This window comes from Vulpes lagopus, chromosome 9 (genome assembly GCF_018345385.1).
Source record: "Vulpes lagopus strain Blue_001 chromosome 9, ASM1834538v1, whole genome shotgun sequence".
NCBI lineage: Eukaryota > Metazoa > Chordata > Mammalia > Carnivora > Canidae > Vulpes > Vulpes lagopus.
In genome coordinates, this window is record NC_054832.1 from 47,769,682 (window position 1) to 47,785,880 (window position 16,199).

At 37.4% G+C, this 16,199-nt stretch overlaps 2 protein-coding genes across 7 annotated transcripts in view; one reads left to right on the forward strand and one right to left on the reverse strand.

Annotated features, from left to right (window-relative positions):
- RMDN1 (regulator of microtubule dynamics 1) overlaps positions 1–4,799 on the forward strand; it is a 49,349-nt gene extending 44,550 nt beyond the window's left edge. For all 3 annotated transcript variants that reach the window (XM_041768536.1, XM_041768538.1, XM_041768537.1), the window contains 3 exons: positions 1,497–1,527; positions 4,095–4,228; positions 4,655–4,799. In XM_041768536.1, the coding sequence (XP_041624470.1) occupies positions 1,497–1,527; positions 4,095–4,228; positions 4,655–4,705 (216 nt within the window). In that variant the 3' untranslated portion in view covers positions 4,706–4,799. The remainder of the gene's footprint in view (positions 1–1,496; positions 1,528–4,094; positions 4,229–4,654) is intronic.
- The window catches only part of WWP1 (WW domain containing E3 ubiquitin protein ligase 1), a 178,518-nt gene that overhangs the window by 48,347 nt on the left and 113,972 nt on the right, over positions 1–16,199 (reverse strand). For 2 of the 4 annotated variants that reach the window (XM_041768534.1, XM_041768535.1), the window contains one exon: positions 9,853–11,395. The exons of 1 other annotated variant lie outside the window; for it this stretch is intronic. In XM_041768534.1, coding sequence (XP_041624468.1) covers positions 11,296–11,395 — 100 coding nt within the window. In that variant the 3' untranslated portion in view covers positions 9,853–11,295. Of the gene's footprint in view, positions 1–9,852; positions 11,396–11,421; positions 13,124–16,199 lie in introns of those variants that run through there. One more of the 4 variants, XM_041768533.1, reaches the window with a different exon arrangement.

The following is a 16,199-nucleotide window of genomic DNA, read 5'->3' on the forward strand; positions in this document are numbered from 1 at the left end:
ATCACAAAGGCTTAATACTTATTACCTATGACTGGTGAGTGGTTTTTTTTTTTTTTTTTTTTTTAGGTTAGTGGCTGATGATTTGGTATATTGTCAGCTGTAATACCCCATGGCTAAAATCTACCATTGTTTTCTGTTTGAAATCTGTACCATATAAAAGTCATAAAATAGGGTAAGAAATTCAAATATTCCTCAGCTTGTCTTAGGTACATGTTCTACACACTAACAGTCATTTACCTGGAAAATCATGTATTTGTATAGCTAAAGGAAGAATAAGTACAACTTTTTGAGAAAGTGGGGTTGAAGGACTCATAACTCATATTTTATTTTCCCTTTTTAAAAAAAATTTTATTAGAGAGTTCAAGAACGAGCAGAACCAGGGAGAGTGGCAGGCTCCTCACCGAGCAGGGAGCCTAATGCAGGACTTGATCCCAGGACTCTAGGATCATGACCTGAGCTGAAGGCAGATGCCTAACCAACTGAGCCTCCCAGGTTCCCCTCATATTTTCAAGGCCTTTTGCTTTTCTTGTTGAAAATAAAATTTGAAAGGGATTTCTGGTCAGACAGTTTGCGTTAACTTACTGAATTGCTAAAATTTTTAGAGTAAGGAAATAATGCCACTGAAAAAGCTTTCCTATGGGATGCCTGGGTGGCTCAGCAGTTGAGTGTCTGCCTTTGGCTTAGGATGTGATCCCGGGTTCCTGGGATTGAGTTCCATGTCGAGCTCGCAGAACGGAGCCTGCTTCTCCCTCTGCCTGTGTCTCTGCCTCTCTCTCTCTCTCTCTGTGGCTCTCATGAATACATAAATAAAATCTTTAAAAAAAAAAACTTTTCCTAGTATCATGACAAGGAGCTGTTTTTTCTGCTGGGAGTCTACGGTATAGAATTTGATATAAAAAAATATTTAGTTGCATTATTAGAACACAGTTGGGAAATATATATTATTATTAAAAAGAATGTATCCTAAGAAAAATCTAGTCAACTCTCCTATAATAAATTAGTTATGTTTCTAGGAAATTGATATAGTATTAAAATGGTTTAAATAGTACAAAAAGAGCTAATAGTTTCAGGTTCACAATAACATTTAATGTTGGAATTCAGTAACAAAGGACTTTAAAAAAATTTATTGGTACAACCTATATATTAAATGTAGCTTTTGATTTTATCAAGTTTTTATGGATTATAACTATTATGACTTCAAAAGAGAAAGAACAGAGTAACTGAGTTGCATATAATGTTCTTTCTTCTCTGCACTTGATGCTGCTTTCATACAAGTTCTAAACAGCAATCAAGTTATTACTAGAAGTGATGCATATACTGTAATCTGTGCTCTGATGATTTCATAATGTTCAATTTTGCTATGTTAACTTTCACTCTTAATAAATTGATCTTTAAGATGTTTTAATTTACTTCCTGACTTTTGAGAAAATGTTTTTTTAGTATTGATTCTGTTCTAACTCATTTCATTATGTTTGGGCTCTTTATGTTTTTAACAGGCCTTAGGCTACTTTCACAGGGCAGAGCAAGGTAACATTTTTCTATTTCACATACTAGTATAGTTAAAATTGTGTGAATGCTTTATGCACGATAGCAATTTTTAAAACAAAAATTTTACTTACTGTGATAATGCTACTTTTTGTGTTAGACATTATCAAGCAGTTTTTAGTCTTTATTCAGTAAAGATCACCAGAGTAAGAATTAGGCTGCTACTGAATTGAGAGCTACAGTTCTGGAATGGTTGTTTATTTGGTATGATTCAGCCTTCCTTTTTGAGAGGAGGCTTTGATGGGTTAACTGTCTTATTCAAGATTATACAGCTGATTAGAAACATTTATTTAAATGTTTAAAAAATTTTGGAGGTATATTTGACATTAGTTTCGGGTGTACAGCATAAGAAGTCAGTATTTGCATATGTTCTAAAATGATTATAATAAGTCTAGCTAATACTGTCACACTGCAAAAAAAAATCTTTGATTTTTTTCCTAAGATTTACTCTCTCTTCAGAAAGCATTTAAATGAGAAATCTTTTTAAACCAGACCAGTTTTTGTTTTATTGCAAATACTGTCTTTTATGAAGTGTCATGTCACTCTTGCTTTGAAGAAATGGCCCTGCAAAACTGACACTAGTCCATCCTGAGTTCATCCTTTTTAATAGTAATCGCACAAACTAGGAGAGTAAAGGACATAAGCTTATGTTACCAGATATACCAGGAAAAAAACCATTACAATTCAATTTCTATAAAATTAGAAAAAAAATAAAGACAATGTATTAGAGAGCCTACTCATAGAGAGACTTGTTCAAATGCTTTTAGGATAGCAAAGCATTTTTTAAAAAAAAATTTCTTCTAAAGAATTGTTTGTGAATGTTAGTAATATATTAATTCTGATTTGCTCTGTTACTGCCTTCCACTGATTACCTGTTGTGATAGTAGGTTTTGTAGATGAGGAATATGAATCTGGGAATAAAGTTTCCTCAAAGGGACCTAGAAGCATAATTGCAAAGTAAAAATAGAGCCTTAGAGGAGATTAAGGGTCTGGGTGTTGAGAAAAACATGGTCAGTAACTCCAGTCATTCTCCAAGTTTTACCCTATAGGTCAGTTCCAGCAGGCGGCCTTTCTTTATGGGCCATATCTGGTCAGGAGCTCCTCCTAGGTTCTTAAGTACCCGTAACTTCTCCCATCATGACCCTTATATTCTATGGTATGAGTATTTGTTGACACGTCTAAGACTAAATTCAGGATGATGCAGACTTTGTTGTTTTGCTCACAATTTGTATCCTCATTGCTTAGACGAAAGCTATCAAATTTGTTGAATGACTGGGTAAACAAATTAATGAGTCCCAAGGAAATCTTAAGTACATCTACACAACATCTCATAAATATGTTCAAATAAAAGAAGTAGAACAGCTTTAGGTTAAAGGAGCAAATGGAGTTAACCATAAATTATATCCAGGAAAAAGTATGATTTAAATATGGAAAGTCCCAGGTTGATAGGAGGAATCTGTACTGAAGAATTAATGAAGCTAGTGAGACAGTCCCATGGTTTCATTGGCTTTTTGTTCAGTTTTCCCTCAGCCAAAAATGTTCTCCACTTTTCTGTTAAAATCCTATTCAGTTTCCAAGTCAGCCCAGATGTAACCTATTAAAGTTAGTTGCTCTTCTCTTTGGTTTCTCATAGCACTTTAAAATGTGTATACCTGTCAAAGCATTCCTTTCATTCTTCTATTACATTTAGTTATGCTCATTGGTCTCTCCTCTTCATTATAAATTCCAAAAGAACAAAGTCTTTGTTAAATTTATATTTAAGTATAACTTACATTCAGTAAATGTTAATCAAATGTATGTATGGACACTTGACCCTCGAACGAGGAAGTAAGGGGTGCCTACCCCCTTGCATAATTGAAAATCTGCATATAACTTTTGACTCCCTTAAAAGTCAACTAAATAGTCTTATTATTGACCAGAAGGCAGTCTGATAACAGTTTTTTAAGTATATTTTGTATGTTCCAAGTATTATAAACTATATTCCAACAATACAATAAGCTAGAGGAAATAAAATGTTAAGAATAAGAAAAAATACCATTACAGTACTTTATTTATTGAGAAAAATCTTGCATATATTTGGACCTGCGCAGTTCAAAACTGTGTTGTTCAAGGGTCAGCTGTACATATATCATCATGATTTCATTCATTCATTCAGGAAATATGTATTGGATGCATGTTATGTTCTAGGTACTATTCTAGGTACCTAGGGTATAGCAGGGAGCCAAAGACATTAATAAAAACATCTGTCCTTATAGAGCTTACATTCTATCAATAACCTCAGTTTCTCATCTATTAAATGGAGTATTTCCTTTACATTTCTCATTTTAATACAATTTTATAATAGGATGCCTGGCACATAGTGGACACAGAATAAATGTACTTTACCAATATTTCTTTGAGATCAGAATAGTTGAAAAGAGGATTCTAGTTAGCCTAATCTTTTATTGACCACACAAATTTTTTATTGGAATTTAGCCTGAAAAAATTAAGCCTTAAAAATAAGAGCAATTCTGTTTCATCTGAGATAAATTTTTCTTTTTTATGTACAGTGGATCCAAACTTCTACAGCAAAAACTTGCTTCTTTTAGGAAAGACATATTTGAAGTTACACAATAAAAAGCTTGCTGCCTTCTGGCTAATGAAAGCCAAGGACTATCCAGCACACACAGAGGAGGATAAACAGGTAAAATATCGCCAATAAATTAAGGCACTGTTAAATAAAGGTGAATTAAGAACTTATTTAAAAACATAATTTGTCTACATGTATATTGTAGTGTTTGTTTCAAATTCATTAACGTTTCTATTAATTTCCATATAGCAAGTGGTTAGTTACTATTCAACAGATGTTTTGAATTACTTGCTGTTTTATTCCTGTTTGACACATACGACAGATCAAATAAGTTTCTAAAATACAAGGCAAGGGATGTGTACTAATTCGGAAGAGCTCTCTAAGAGTCTTACCTAGTCACTGTTCAGTTTTATTCTTCCAAAGTGCTATCCTGGTTTTTTGGGGACTCTTAGAAACCACAGCCCACTTTATGAACTTAGATTTTGCAAGTTGGTATCAGTGCTGTACTGTTTATTTATAACATGTATTTTTCCATTTTAGATACAGACAGAAGCTGCCCAGTTGCTCACAGGTTTCAGTGACAAGAACTGAGAATTTTTCAGAGAAGAAAGCACATGAAATATCTAAGAAACATTGCCTTTTCATCAAATTACAAAGTTAATACATAAACCATAACTGTTCTATAGCTGTTTCCTCAGTTCCTTTAATGTGTAAATAACCATTTGACAGATTAAATATACAAAATCCTAAGTTTCTTCACAGACAAGACAAAAGAAATAATTACAGTAAGAGTGGTAGAGACCTCTCCCTGGCTCAGAGGCAGAGATATTGCACATTTAGGACACCAGCAGTACAAAGTGGTGTAGGATTTCTAAGGAGGATGGATCACATCAGAATGGGAGATCAAGAAAAGAGAGCTTTGTGGAAGAGGTTTCATTTGGGGAATGCATTGTCAAATTGGACTGATGCAAAGTTGAGATCTTGCAGAGAAGGTGCAGTGAAAATAGGTTAGGATGTTGAGCCTAGTTCTTGGTATAAAGTAGTAAAATGATGGCTCTTGGAAACAACCTGTATAAGGAAAAAACTTAAGTCAGGAGAGGACAGAAAATGGAGTGATTTTTTTAATGGGACATAGTCTCATAAGTGGAGCACTGATTTTGTCACTAGATAAAGCCCAGATTCTCTGCCCTAATAGGGTGATAGGAACACAGAACTCAATGGTGAAATAGAAAGTAAGAGGTTTTAAATAGGCAGGACAGTATTACTTGAGGCTGGGATGCCACCACTGCAGAACTGTTCTAGAAAAAGGATTGTCTTGGATGTCACTTAGATAAATCGAGTACATTGCATAGGTGGGTTTTCCCCCAAATGATTTGACAGTTGTTAACAGTGAACTACATGGGTGTGGGCTGTTTCTGTGTCATCATGTATATTTTCAAACAAAAAGGAAAACAAAGTCCTGGACTCTATATACCCATCTTCAATTGCTAATCTTGGGCTATATTTTACTGGTGTGTGTGTGTGTGTGTGTGTGTGTGTATGTGTGTATTTCTAAACTTTTGAAATTTATTATAGGCAACATACTTCCTCCCTAAAGACTTCAACACATGTTATCTCAAAATAAGGACATCCTTCAAATAAACCCATTATCACAACAAAAAGTTAACAATAATTCTTCAATATCATCTTCCAATATCCAGCCATATTCATATTTTCTAAAATATCCTAGGATGCCTTACAGTTTTGAAAAACCAGGCTCCAGTTAATCACATATTGTATTTGATTTTCTGCCTTAGTTTTAAGAAATCTAGAGCTGTTCTCCCATTGTTTTTTTTCTTACCCCATCATTCATGGACTTTTTGAAGAGGCCAGTCCAGTTATCTTAGACTGTCCTTCATTCCACATTTGCCTTACCCTACTTTTGAGAACCACTGTTCCATCTTATATTCAGTGACTTTAATTATATGTATATTAGATCTTCTTTGCCTGATTATTAAATTATTTCTCTGATTTTTTTTACCTCTTGGTTCATTTTCTTGGCTCTTTCAATTTGTTTTCCATGTCCCTTATTTTTGTTTTCTTCTTCAGATTTTGTCTTCACTTCTGAGATGTTTTTCTTCCATTTTTTTCCCCAATTTCAGTCAGCAAAGATTTCAGTTTAGTTTGTCCAGTTCTGAGATTCTAAATTTTTTTTAAAGATTTTATTTATTAATGAGAGACACAGAGAGAAAGAGAGCGGCAGAGACACAAGTAGAGGGAGAAGCAGGCTTCATGAAGGGAGGAGCCAAAGGCGGGACTCGATCCTGGGCCGAAGACTGCACTAAACTGCTAAGCCACCTGGGCTGCCCAGTTTCTAAATTTCTAATTTGGATTTTTCTGGTATCTGTAGTTACTTACATTTAATTCATATTAGTATATTGTGTTAATGTTTTTTGTTTTGAACATTTTTTATCTGAAATTTTCTTTTTCAGTTTTCTCTTATAGTGACTTTTAATATTTTCTGGAGGTGTGACTGTGTATGTGTGTTTGTTGTTACCAGTGGTACCAAGGAATCAAATGGGAGGTTAAGGGTTTGGATGTGTTCAAGAATAACCTCTATAAAGTAGTTTTTGTGAAATGATCTTTCAGTAATAAAGCTATCTTCTGATATTTCACAGTGCTTTAAAAGAGGCTTTTTTTTTTTTTTTTTTTGCTTTGAAATCATTATAGATTCATAGGAAGTTCGGGTGGATAAAAGGTAGAAATCATTTTTCAAAAGGTAGAGGTCCTAGATGTCTACAGTACAGTATCAAAACCAGGTAACTGGTATAGGCCATAGATCTTATTCAGATTTTAATTCTAAATGCTCTCATTTATGTGTGTTCTATGTAATTTTGTCACATGCCGGTTTTTTTTTTTTTTTTTTTTAAGATTTTGAGAGAAACAGCACAAGCCAGGGGGAGTGGGGAGGGAGAAAGAGAACCAGACTCCTGGCTGAGCAGGGGGTCTGATGTGCAGCTCCGTCCCAGGACTCCAGGGTCAGGACTTGAGCTGAAGGCAGACTTGACTGAGCCACTAGGGTGCCCCACCTGCAGGTTTCTTTTTTAACTGCCGCTACACTCAAGACAGAACCATTCCACCAACTGCTCAAACTCCCTGGTCAGTGCTATCCTGCAGGGTCACACTCTTCCACTTGCCCTCTCTACCACCATCCCTAGTCCTGGCGTCTGCTCCAGAATGTTATGTAAATGGAAGAGAATATGTAGCCTTTTGAGAACTGGCCTTTTCGTTGGGACAGAATTCCTTTCAGACCCTCTGAATCTCGTCAGTAGTTGAGTGGTCTGTACTCCTGACACTATTGCCCTGCATTTGTGTACCATTTACTTAACCATTCACTGAAGGGCATTTAGGCTGTTTCCAGTCTTTGATTCCTGTGAACATCAGGTACAAGTTTTACCAACACCTAGGAGTGCAGTTGCCAGGTCCTAATTTTTGGAGCTGTTACCTTCCCTTTTTTCCCCTTAAACTAAGGGATAGGTCCCCTCTCCGCGACATACATTCCTAAGATTCTGAGGGTGTGTACTTTGTCTCTGATTCTTGGCATCTCCATTCACAGTGAGACCTACTGCTTCTGGGAACGAACCCTAAGGGCCCCATTATTCTCCTTCCTGTGCAGTCCCGCTTAACTGCTGTGTGTTGCGGATGTGACTGCTAGTTTGAGACGCTTACTCCCCCTCACATGCAGGTGAACCGAGTTTATAGCATTCTCTCTTCTAAACATATTACAGACAATGGGCTGTGGGTGACGGGTGAAGCACCTCACCTTGTGAACAAGTTCCCTTTTCAGGATTGAGAATAAATCTGGATTTGGAAAGTGGCTACTCTAGAAAATCCGAAAGCTTTCCGTTAACTTCTTAGGAAAGTTTTCCCAATCGAATGGTTAAATCATAGCCTGTGAACTAGCTTATGTGGCCTTCATAAAAATGAAGATATTTTCTTATCTGTAAAACAAGCATCATTACAACAGAGGGCAAACCCCAATCTTAGGGTTGTAAGGATGAAAGAATGCAGAGGACTTACTGTATCAGTAAATACTTCTTCTAAATGCTATTATCTGTGTTCTTAGTTGAGATTTGGGGGAGAGAATTTGGAATTCAGGAGATGCCACTTTTTGAGTCGTACATTTTTGCTACTAGATTGCTATTATATTATTTGAGGAATATTCTTTGATTTCCTGTGGTGGTCACCATACAACCTATTTTTGGATCGTGTGTGCCTGGGCATTACGGGGAAGAAAAACTAGGAGGAGTGGATTACTCTGGCAAGGGCCGTGGGATTATTTTAATGAATGCCCTGGTCTGACCCATTGCACTGCTCAGAACAGTGAACTGTGTTGTCCTAGGAGTGAGGAATATACACTCAGTACAGAGGAGCTTCAAAAAGTAGAAGGCTCCTGATAAGGTCTGGGTTTTCCCCTAGAGACAGACCAATTCCCCATTTTTACCTCATCTGGCTCTTTAAGTTCAGAGATTGAGAAAACTTGGGAGTGTTTTTAAGACAACCTTTGTCCTCTCATCTACATATTTCAGTGAGGAGACTTCGGACTTCAGTATCCGCAGGGTGCAGCAAACATCCAGACTCAAGTCTAACAGGCTTACTGAGGAGGCGGTAAGAAGGAACCACAACTGGCCAGCAAGTCCCCGTGAGGACTCCTCACAGCAGCAGTCTGTAGCGGAGCATGCACCCAGCTCCCAGCTCAGGGACCTCCTAAGGGACATCAGTTATGGGTTTCCTCTGGGAAATCCAAAGGTACGGTTTATTATCCAGAGTCTGGAGAGTTCCCAGTCCAGATGAACTTCCCAGTCAGGGGTCATTTTTAACGGAAGCAGTGTTGCTAAATGGTATTTTGACCCTTATCCCTAGTTTTCACCCCTATCAGCCCATCTAGTTTTAAAGAGGACAGGCAGGTGGTTAACGAGGGGCGGCGTGGTAAAAGGTTTCCTCAGCTCTGCTTCAAACTGCCCAGGAAGCACTCAAAAGCCACGTATAGCTGCTTTCCTGGGAAGACAGAAAACTGGTCTGACTGAGCCTGTATTGTGCCTGTGACCCATTCCCTGGGCTTCCTTTGGTGGTGGTGGCGGTGGGGAGTTGGGTGTCGCTGAAATGAAGGAACAATAGGAGTCTGTTTCTGAGCCTCATTCTGTGTCTTCATTTCAGACACAGTGAGCCTGTCTAGCCCAGCACAGGACAAGGATGGGAAAAGCGAGAAGGTGAGAGGTGGCCCACATTTTGGTTTCTCTCACAGCCACTGAATATACGAATCAAGACAACAGACCCTGCCTGGAGGCCTGGATTCTGTCCTTGGGGTGGAAAGGTAGAGGCCCTGGGTTCTTCCAAACAGGCTTCCTCAGGAAGCTGCCTTGGTCTGTGTGGGCTGCGCGTGGCCTCCACGGGCGAACAGTAAGTTCTTACCTGAAGTGAGGAGAGGGGACCAGCAGCCCGAGAGCCTCCCGTCTTCAGGCAGGTCTGCTAAGTGGCATTCTCACACTGTCCCTGCCACTGAATGGTGTTTATCAACAACCTCGGTCATGTCATGGCAAAATTGAGTAGTGGTGCTTTCTACGGTGTAACTTAAGTAGCCCTTTTGAAGGCTGGTCACCTCTATCACATGTCATATACGTTAGTATTTGTTTTTAATTCTTTATGCTTCAAAATAGCCCAGTGTCAGATTAGGATTTGGGAAAGGAGTCTATTCAACATAGTGGATCACTGCCTTTATTTCATCTTTACTACGAACTTTGAATAGAAGTGCAGAACACAATCTAATATGTAGAAAAATAAAATTTTGGCAAAACAAAAACTGTTTAGGGAAATTGTATACTAGTATTTTCCACATGTACTTAGTTAAATATGTTACAGAGAACATTTTAAGATGTCTGTTCATGGTTATAAAAAGATTTTTAACTTACCGAAATTTACACTGCATATTGAAATGATATAAATGGAAATTTAAATTTTTGTTATTAACAAGGAAGCCCAGTTTGCTAAAATAGCATTAATAACATTCACACCAGATTTTAATTTGTTATATATCTTTGTAGTTCAGCAAATGCCCTTGATAATTAAAAAGTTATTAGGACAAAAATAATGATCTATGTAAAAAGGGGGCTGGGACCAAGAGATCTTTTAATATGCTTGTATAATTCAGATCATAAAATTTTCATGAATTTAAGAGGAATGAAGATATACGAACACTAATAGAAAATAAATCTGTGTTCAAATGCTTATACAACTCCTCAGTCCATCTGGTTTTATAAAACCAAAACTCTTAACCAAAAGTGAAAATGTTCATTCATATTACCTTATTATATGTTCCTAAGTATCAAACTGCGTCAATTTATTCTGAATTAAAGAACATCACAGACTTAAAAACAAAAGTACATGAGTACCTGATTTCTTGACTCCACAAATACCTAGCATCCCAAAGTAACATGTAAACAAGCCTCTTTGCTGCTTCATGAATTCTTTGCAATCTCTATAATGAACTAAATGGCATTGGATCTAGTGTACGACTTACATGTGCTTTATGGTTTCATTCATTACTTTGTTAGTGATGTAGCAAAGAGGGAAAATTTTCAACTATTGTATTTATTTAAAACAAATTGACAGGTCCAAATGCCTGTCTTCAGAAAAGCCAGCAGCATTTTTTTTTTTCATACTCAAAGTAAGATGTGGCCTAAGCCCTTAATACCTTCCTGAACAGCCATGCAAAGTAAACACCGGCAGGAGGTGTTACATAAGGGAGAAGGTCATGAAGCAATTTGTACTTTGTCCTCTGGATAATAGAAACAAGGTAAAGCAAATCCAGATTATTTCTGAATGAACGGCTGTCCTGTAATATACTCAGAGCTCTATAAAACTAGAGCCACAATCATATATGCTTATATAGATATATACTTATTTTTAATAAAGTCTCTTGCTTGCTTCAAAATTTAAGGTTGGTCTTTTTCCTGGTCAGTCACAATAAATAAAGTAGAAAAGGATGGACTGTTTTGCATATTTCTGTGGAAGAACGGAAAACATTTATACTTTGAGAGGTTCAGAAAATTCACTGTACAGAATGAACAGCTTATATACACTGTGCAATTTTTCTTGGCTGGGGTATTTAAATGCAAGAGCTCCTCCAAGACAAGAAGCCACATTCATTCTTGTCCAAATCCCTCTGTCTCTTCTATTGCAAAAAGAAGTTTTTCCTTTAGTTGTTCATAACTCTTATATGGTGGTAGATCCAAGCGATTAAAACTGAACAAAAACAAAAACAGATGTGTTTTCAATAAAACAGACTCTAAAAATTTCTAATAAAATAATTCTTAAAGCACATTTGCAAAACTAAATGGATAGTGGAAGTTACAAAGATTTTGCCAGAAGTATTCTAACCATTCACTACTATATTACCATATACAGACTTCTTATGGCGAGCTACTGAAATGAAAACATTCATAAAAGTATACTTTTTTGACATTTCCCAGAGAAAGTTGTAATTATTAGTTATGACAACTCCCCATAACTTCTGGGTTTTTAAGATTCTTTCATTTCTTTCATTCACTTACCAGTTATTAAGAATCTATTAGATGTATTTCCAGGAGCTGGTGATGCAGAGTGATAAACTACAGTCCCTAATCCTCAGGCGTTTACTTACATTTTGGGGTGGAGAGAGCCAATAAATACACACTTTTTGTCTTTCCATTCCTGCCAGACTCCAAGGAATTCCCTGTGCTGCATTTAGCTGGACTGGACACACTAAATGTCTAGTGAAATAGCTCTAATGTAGTTAAGGCTGTTCTCATGTTCATTTCTCATATGGAAGGTTACCGATTATCCAGGTTCCCTGCTACCGCTCCCATCTGCCCTCGCCCCAACTCCCAGGTAAGAGTCAGGAAACCTGATAATCAAGAACCTCTGGAAACAAGACAGTCAATTAAAATGGTGTTTTCCTCAAACCGTGTTATTCTCTTAAATATATTAAACGGTAGTCATTTAAGCAGCCCATGTACCCCTCCCTGCTTCTCGGTACACTGAGCAGAGGTCAAGAGAAGAATCTTTCAGTGGACTCCTACATACTAAGACCACCTGTTCCTTTCTAGTTCTTAACATCTTTCACGTAGAGTCGTCGTCAGATTCAGTCATCCTCCTGAATCTCTGGCCTTCGTTCACTCCCAGATACTTCCTCTTTGCTGGGCCTGCTTAGCACGTATACTAAAAATGGAACAATGAGATTAGCGGGGCCCCTGCATAGGGATGACGGGCAAACTCGTGAAGTGTTTCATTTAAAAAACGAAAACAAAAAAGGCCTCTGCTGCTTCTGATTAGTATGGATTAAAGGTACGGGGCCAGGAAGCTGCCTGGGCTCTGGGAGTTCATGTTCTCCAAGCGCCACACACTCCTCTGTCTTGTGACATGTTCTTACGGCTCTCATGATCTAGAATACTTTTTCTGCCCGTGAAAATAATATGCACTAAGAATCATTCCAGATGCTACAACTTTTGGACTACAAATAATTCTCCTTGAGCATCTTAGACATAATTTACTCTGTATTATGATTGATTGGTTTCTTCCATTAGATTCTAAAACCCATGAGGGGCAGTCTGCTCTGCTCTCCTAACATTGACGCATTTAGTAAAATGATGAATTGAACTACCTAAGACAGTGGATTACTTGAAAACGTCCCAAACAGGGTTCCGTTTAAGACATAAGCCAAAGGATGAGACTATACCAAAATCTATTTGTCTTTTATTGAGCACTTATTATGTGGATTTCGGAATGTTTTACGTTTAGCTTTGTTTTAGTTCCAGCTTTGAGTCAAATTTCTACTTCTATTGATCGATAAGAAGGGAAGACACTGATAACTTAGTTCCAGTGGACTAAGCGAACAGCACCCCGCTGGCTTGTACCACTTGACAGCCTGAGGAACCCCTGATCCAAGTCGCCACCTCAGTAAGCAAAGCGTTGGGCGTGAGAGCAGCACTCCACCTGAGGATCATCAACACCACTTTACCACAGACAGTAGCACTGCTTACCTTAGTCACTACTAAAAACTATTATCTCTGGATCAACTGCGTTCCGCTGACCTGAATTAAATCCCCACCTCTTCCCTGTCCTCCACCTCAGATCTTCTAAACTTCTGTTTTCTGATTTGCAGTTTTCTACAGTCTGAAGAACTCCTCTCTTGCCTTAACTACAAATCCAGCTAGTCTGAAACATACCATTTCCCTGTGGCCAATCAACAAAACTTCTCTCCTCTGAGGCACACACGATCTAGCCAAACAACCTTCTTTCTCAACTTTTCTATCCTCTGTTGACCTCATGGTCCTATTCGTTAGTCATTGAAAGCTTTGGCACCTGGTTTGTGTCTTCCTCCCATTCACTTGGATGATACCCAACACCCATGCATGGCCTCCCAGTTCTCCGTTTCAGCGACCTATTCCTCTACTGAAGTTACTGACTTCAAGATAACACTTTGAACCTTGTCATCACCAGGAAAGGAAATTTCTAATTAAAAACTCTTATTTCGTTTTTCCAGCTTCCTTCAATTGAAATGGCAATCTATTAGCCCCTATCTTTCTCACCACCCATGCCTCTCCTCACTCTTCTATCCTTACTTTGTACTTAATCCACAGCCCAGCCCTGTAACGCAGGACTACCTTGCAAATACTTTTAAATCCTTGTCTCTCCCACTTTAGACCCTACTAATCAAAGCTCGAACACTTCATTAATTCAGCCCTCTAGTTTTTCATTTCTTGGGCCTTAACAGCTGAAAATTACTGGAAGGAAGACTCCTAAAGTGAGACAGACTGGCGTTACTTTATAAAGATCCTAGAGGGCAGTCCAATATTGCGCAGCATTCTCAGCCATATTTCTCTGGTAAATACTTGCCTACTCTGACAGCTCATTCTTTCTCCTCAAAAGTTTTTACTTTTTTCATTCTTAGCCAGTGACCTCACCTTGTACTTCGAGAAAACAGAAACCAATAGTGATTAACTCTATAGTTTCTATATGTTGGCAAATCGAACTCCAATAAAAAAAAATACAAAAAAAAAAACAAAACAAACCTCTATAGTTTAAAGTCCACCGTTTCTTTTTCTATTACAATAAAGGAAGTGTTTGTTTTTATTAGAGGCCAATTCCTTAATTCGTACTCAGCATCCCAATTCTTTTCATCTTTCTTGAAGAACTATCTCCTTTGGTTATGAACTCTCCCCTGCCTCAAGAATTCTCTTTTGGATTCATCAATTTAATCTAGGCTGGTGTTCTCAAATTTTTTTTAGGTTATGATCCCTTTTCACACTTTAAAATATTGAGAATCCCAAAGAGCTTTGTTTATATCAATTATGTTTGATATTTACTGTAATAGAAGTTAAAATTGAGAAAATCCTTTTGAAATAAACTTATTTTTATGAAAAGAAAAACTTTTCAAAAAATAATACAAAGATTGACCTTGTTTTATTATTTTTGCAAATCTTTTTAATGTCTAGCTTAATGGAAGATACCTAGTTTCTGCTATCCTTGTGTGCATTTATTTTGTTGCACTATATGAAGTTTATGAAAATTTGTTCCCACAGATATGCAGTTAGAAAACAGATGTACTCCAGTCATCTCATTTTTTTCAGGTAGCTGCTATTATTCTTAGATATTACGTTTGACAAAGTAACACATAATATGGGCTCTGACATCATATCAGAGAACTTTTTCCACCTTTTTTACACAAAATCCAGTGGTTTATCTTGTACTTTGAATAGATCTTTTACCCATGCATGGGTTTGTAATATCATGCATTGGTCATTTCAAAATAATGGTTCACCAAGTTATAAAGTATTTCCAAATGTTGACAGTTAATTATGTAACAGAAAGAAAAGATCACATTTGTTAATAATACCACCAATATCAGATAAGTCCGGGAAGCTTTCAAGCTCATGGTGGTTGGTCTATACAGGTTTTCCCAAATTTTAATTTTTGCTTGAAACCTCAACTTTCATCGTTGCCTACAAATGCTGTCAGTTGTTTTCCTTGAAGTGATAAGCTACTGATAACTTCACTACTTTTCAAGAAAATGTCTGCCAGGTAAACAGTTTTTACTTGAAAGGTAGGATTGGCAAACAATGTTTCATTAAAAAAGCAAGCTGGTTCAGCTTTCAGCTCAACTGCCAAAGAGCCTTCCCCTCAAGACAACCACAATTCTCTGGTGTGTGTAAGTGCTTCATGCAGGCTTCCCATTTTGTCTTACAGAATATTAAAAAGATATTCAAGCATCAAGATCTAATCACTCTTCACTTCTTCGTAAAGAATAATCTTAAAAGAGATTGGCTCCCCCACCCCTTTTCTGTAAACCGCAGGGGTGAGATGCTAAAGAATGGAGATGGCATTTTGGTGCCACTGCCTTGATTTGTGCTGAGGCACAGCATTTTTACCCACTGTTGCTTCTGCACTATAAGTGCAAGTGTCAAAATAATAAAAAGGCAAATAACTGCTTAGTGTGAAAGCGGTTCTGACCTCCTGAAAGAACCACATACCACCTAAGCAATGCTCAGCTTTTGACTCTTAACACTGCTGTTAACTAATCTCCCAGCCTTCAGTCTTGAATCTGATTCCTCCTCTGTTGCCTGAGTGGTTTTTCCTGAATCTCATTAGTTGCTATTTAAAGCTCTTCAAAGGCTTCTAACTGCCCTTAGAGTGAAATCCAAGTTCCTTATAACAGCCTACAAGGCCCTACATAATTTAGTGCCTGCTTACATTTCAAAAATTTTTATCCTTCTCTTCCCTCATTCACTAAATTCCAGTCATACCAGTCATCTTTAATTTCCCTGAAAAGCAATTTCTTACTTCAAGGTCTATAGAAATGCCTGTACAAAGAATGCACTTTTCCTTTTGTTCCCGCAGTATGCTATTTATCAAACCCAAACGTTGTTTCTGAGAAATCTCCCTGATCACACAATCTAGAGGAGGTTCCCTTCAGTTTTTTTATAGCATCTTCTTTATTTCCTTTGAAGGGCCTTCTTAGTTTTCAACTAGTTGACTTGTCGTTTGTGTTCCCTTCCCCTAATGGAGTGCA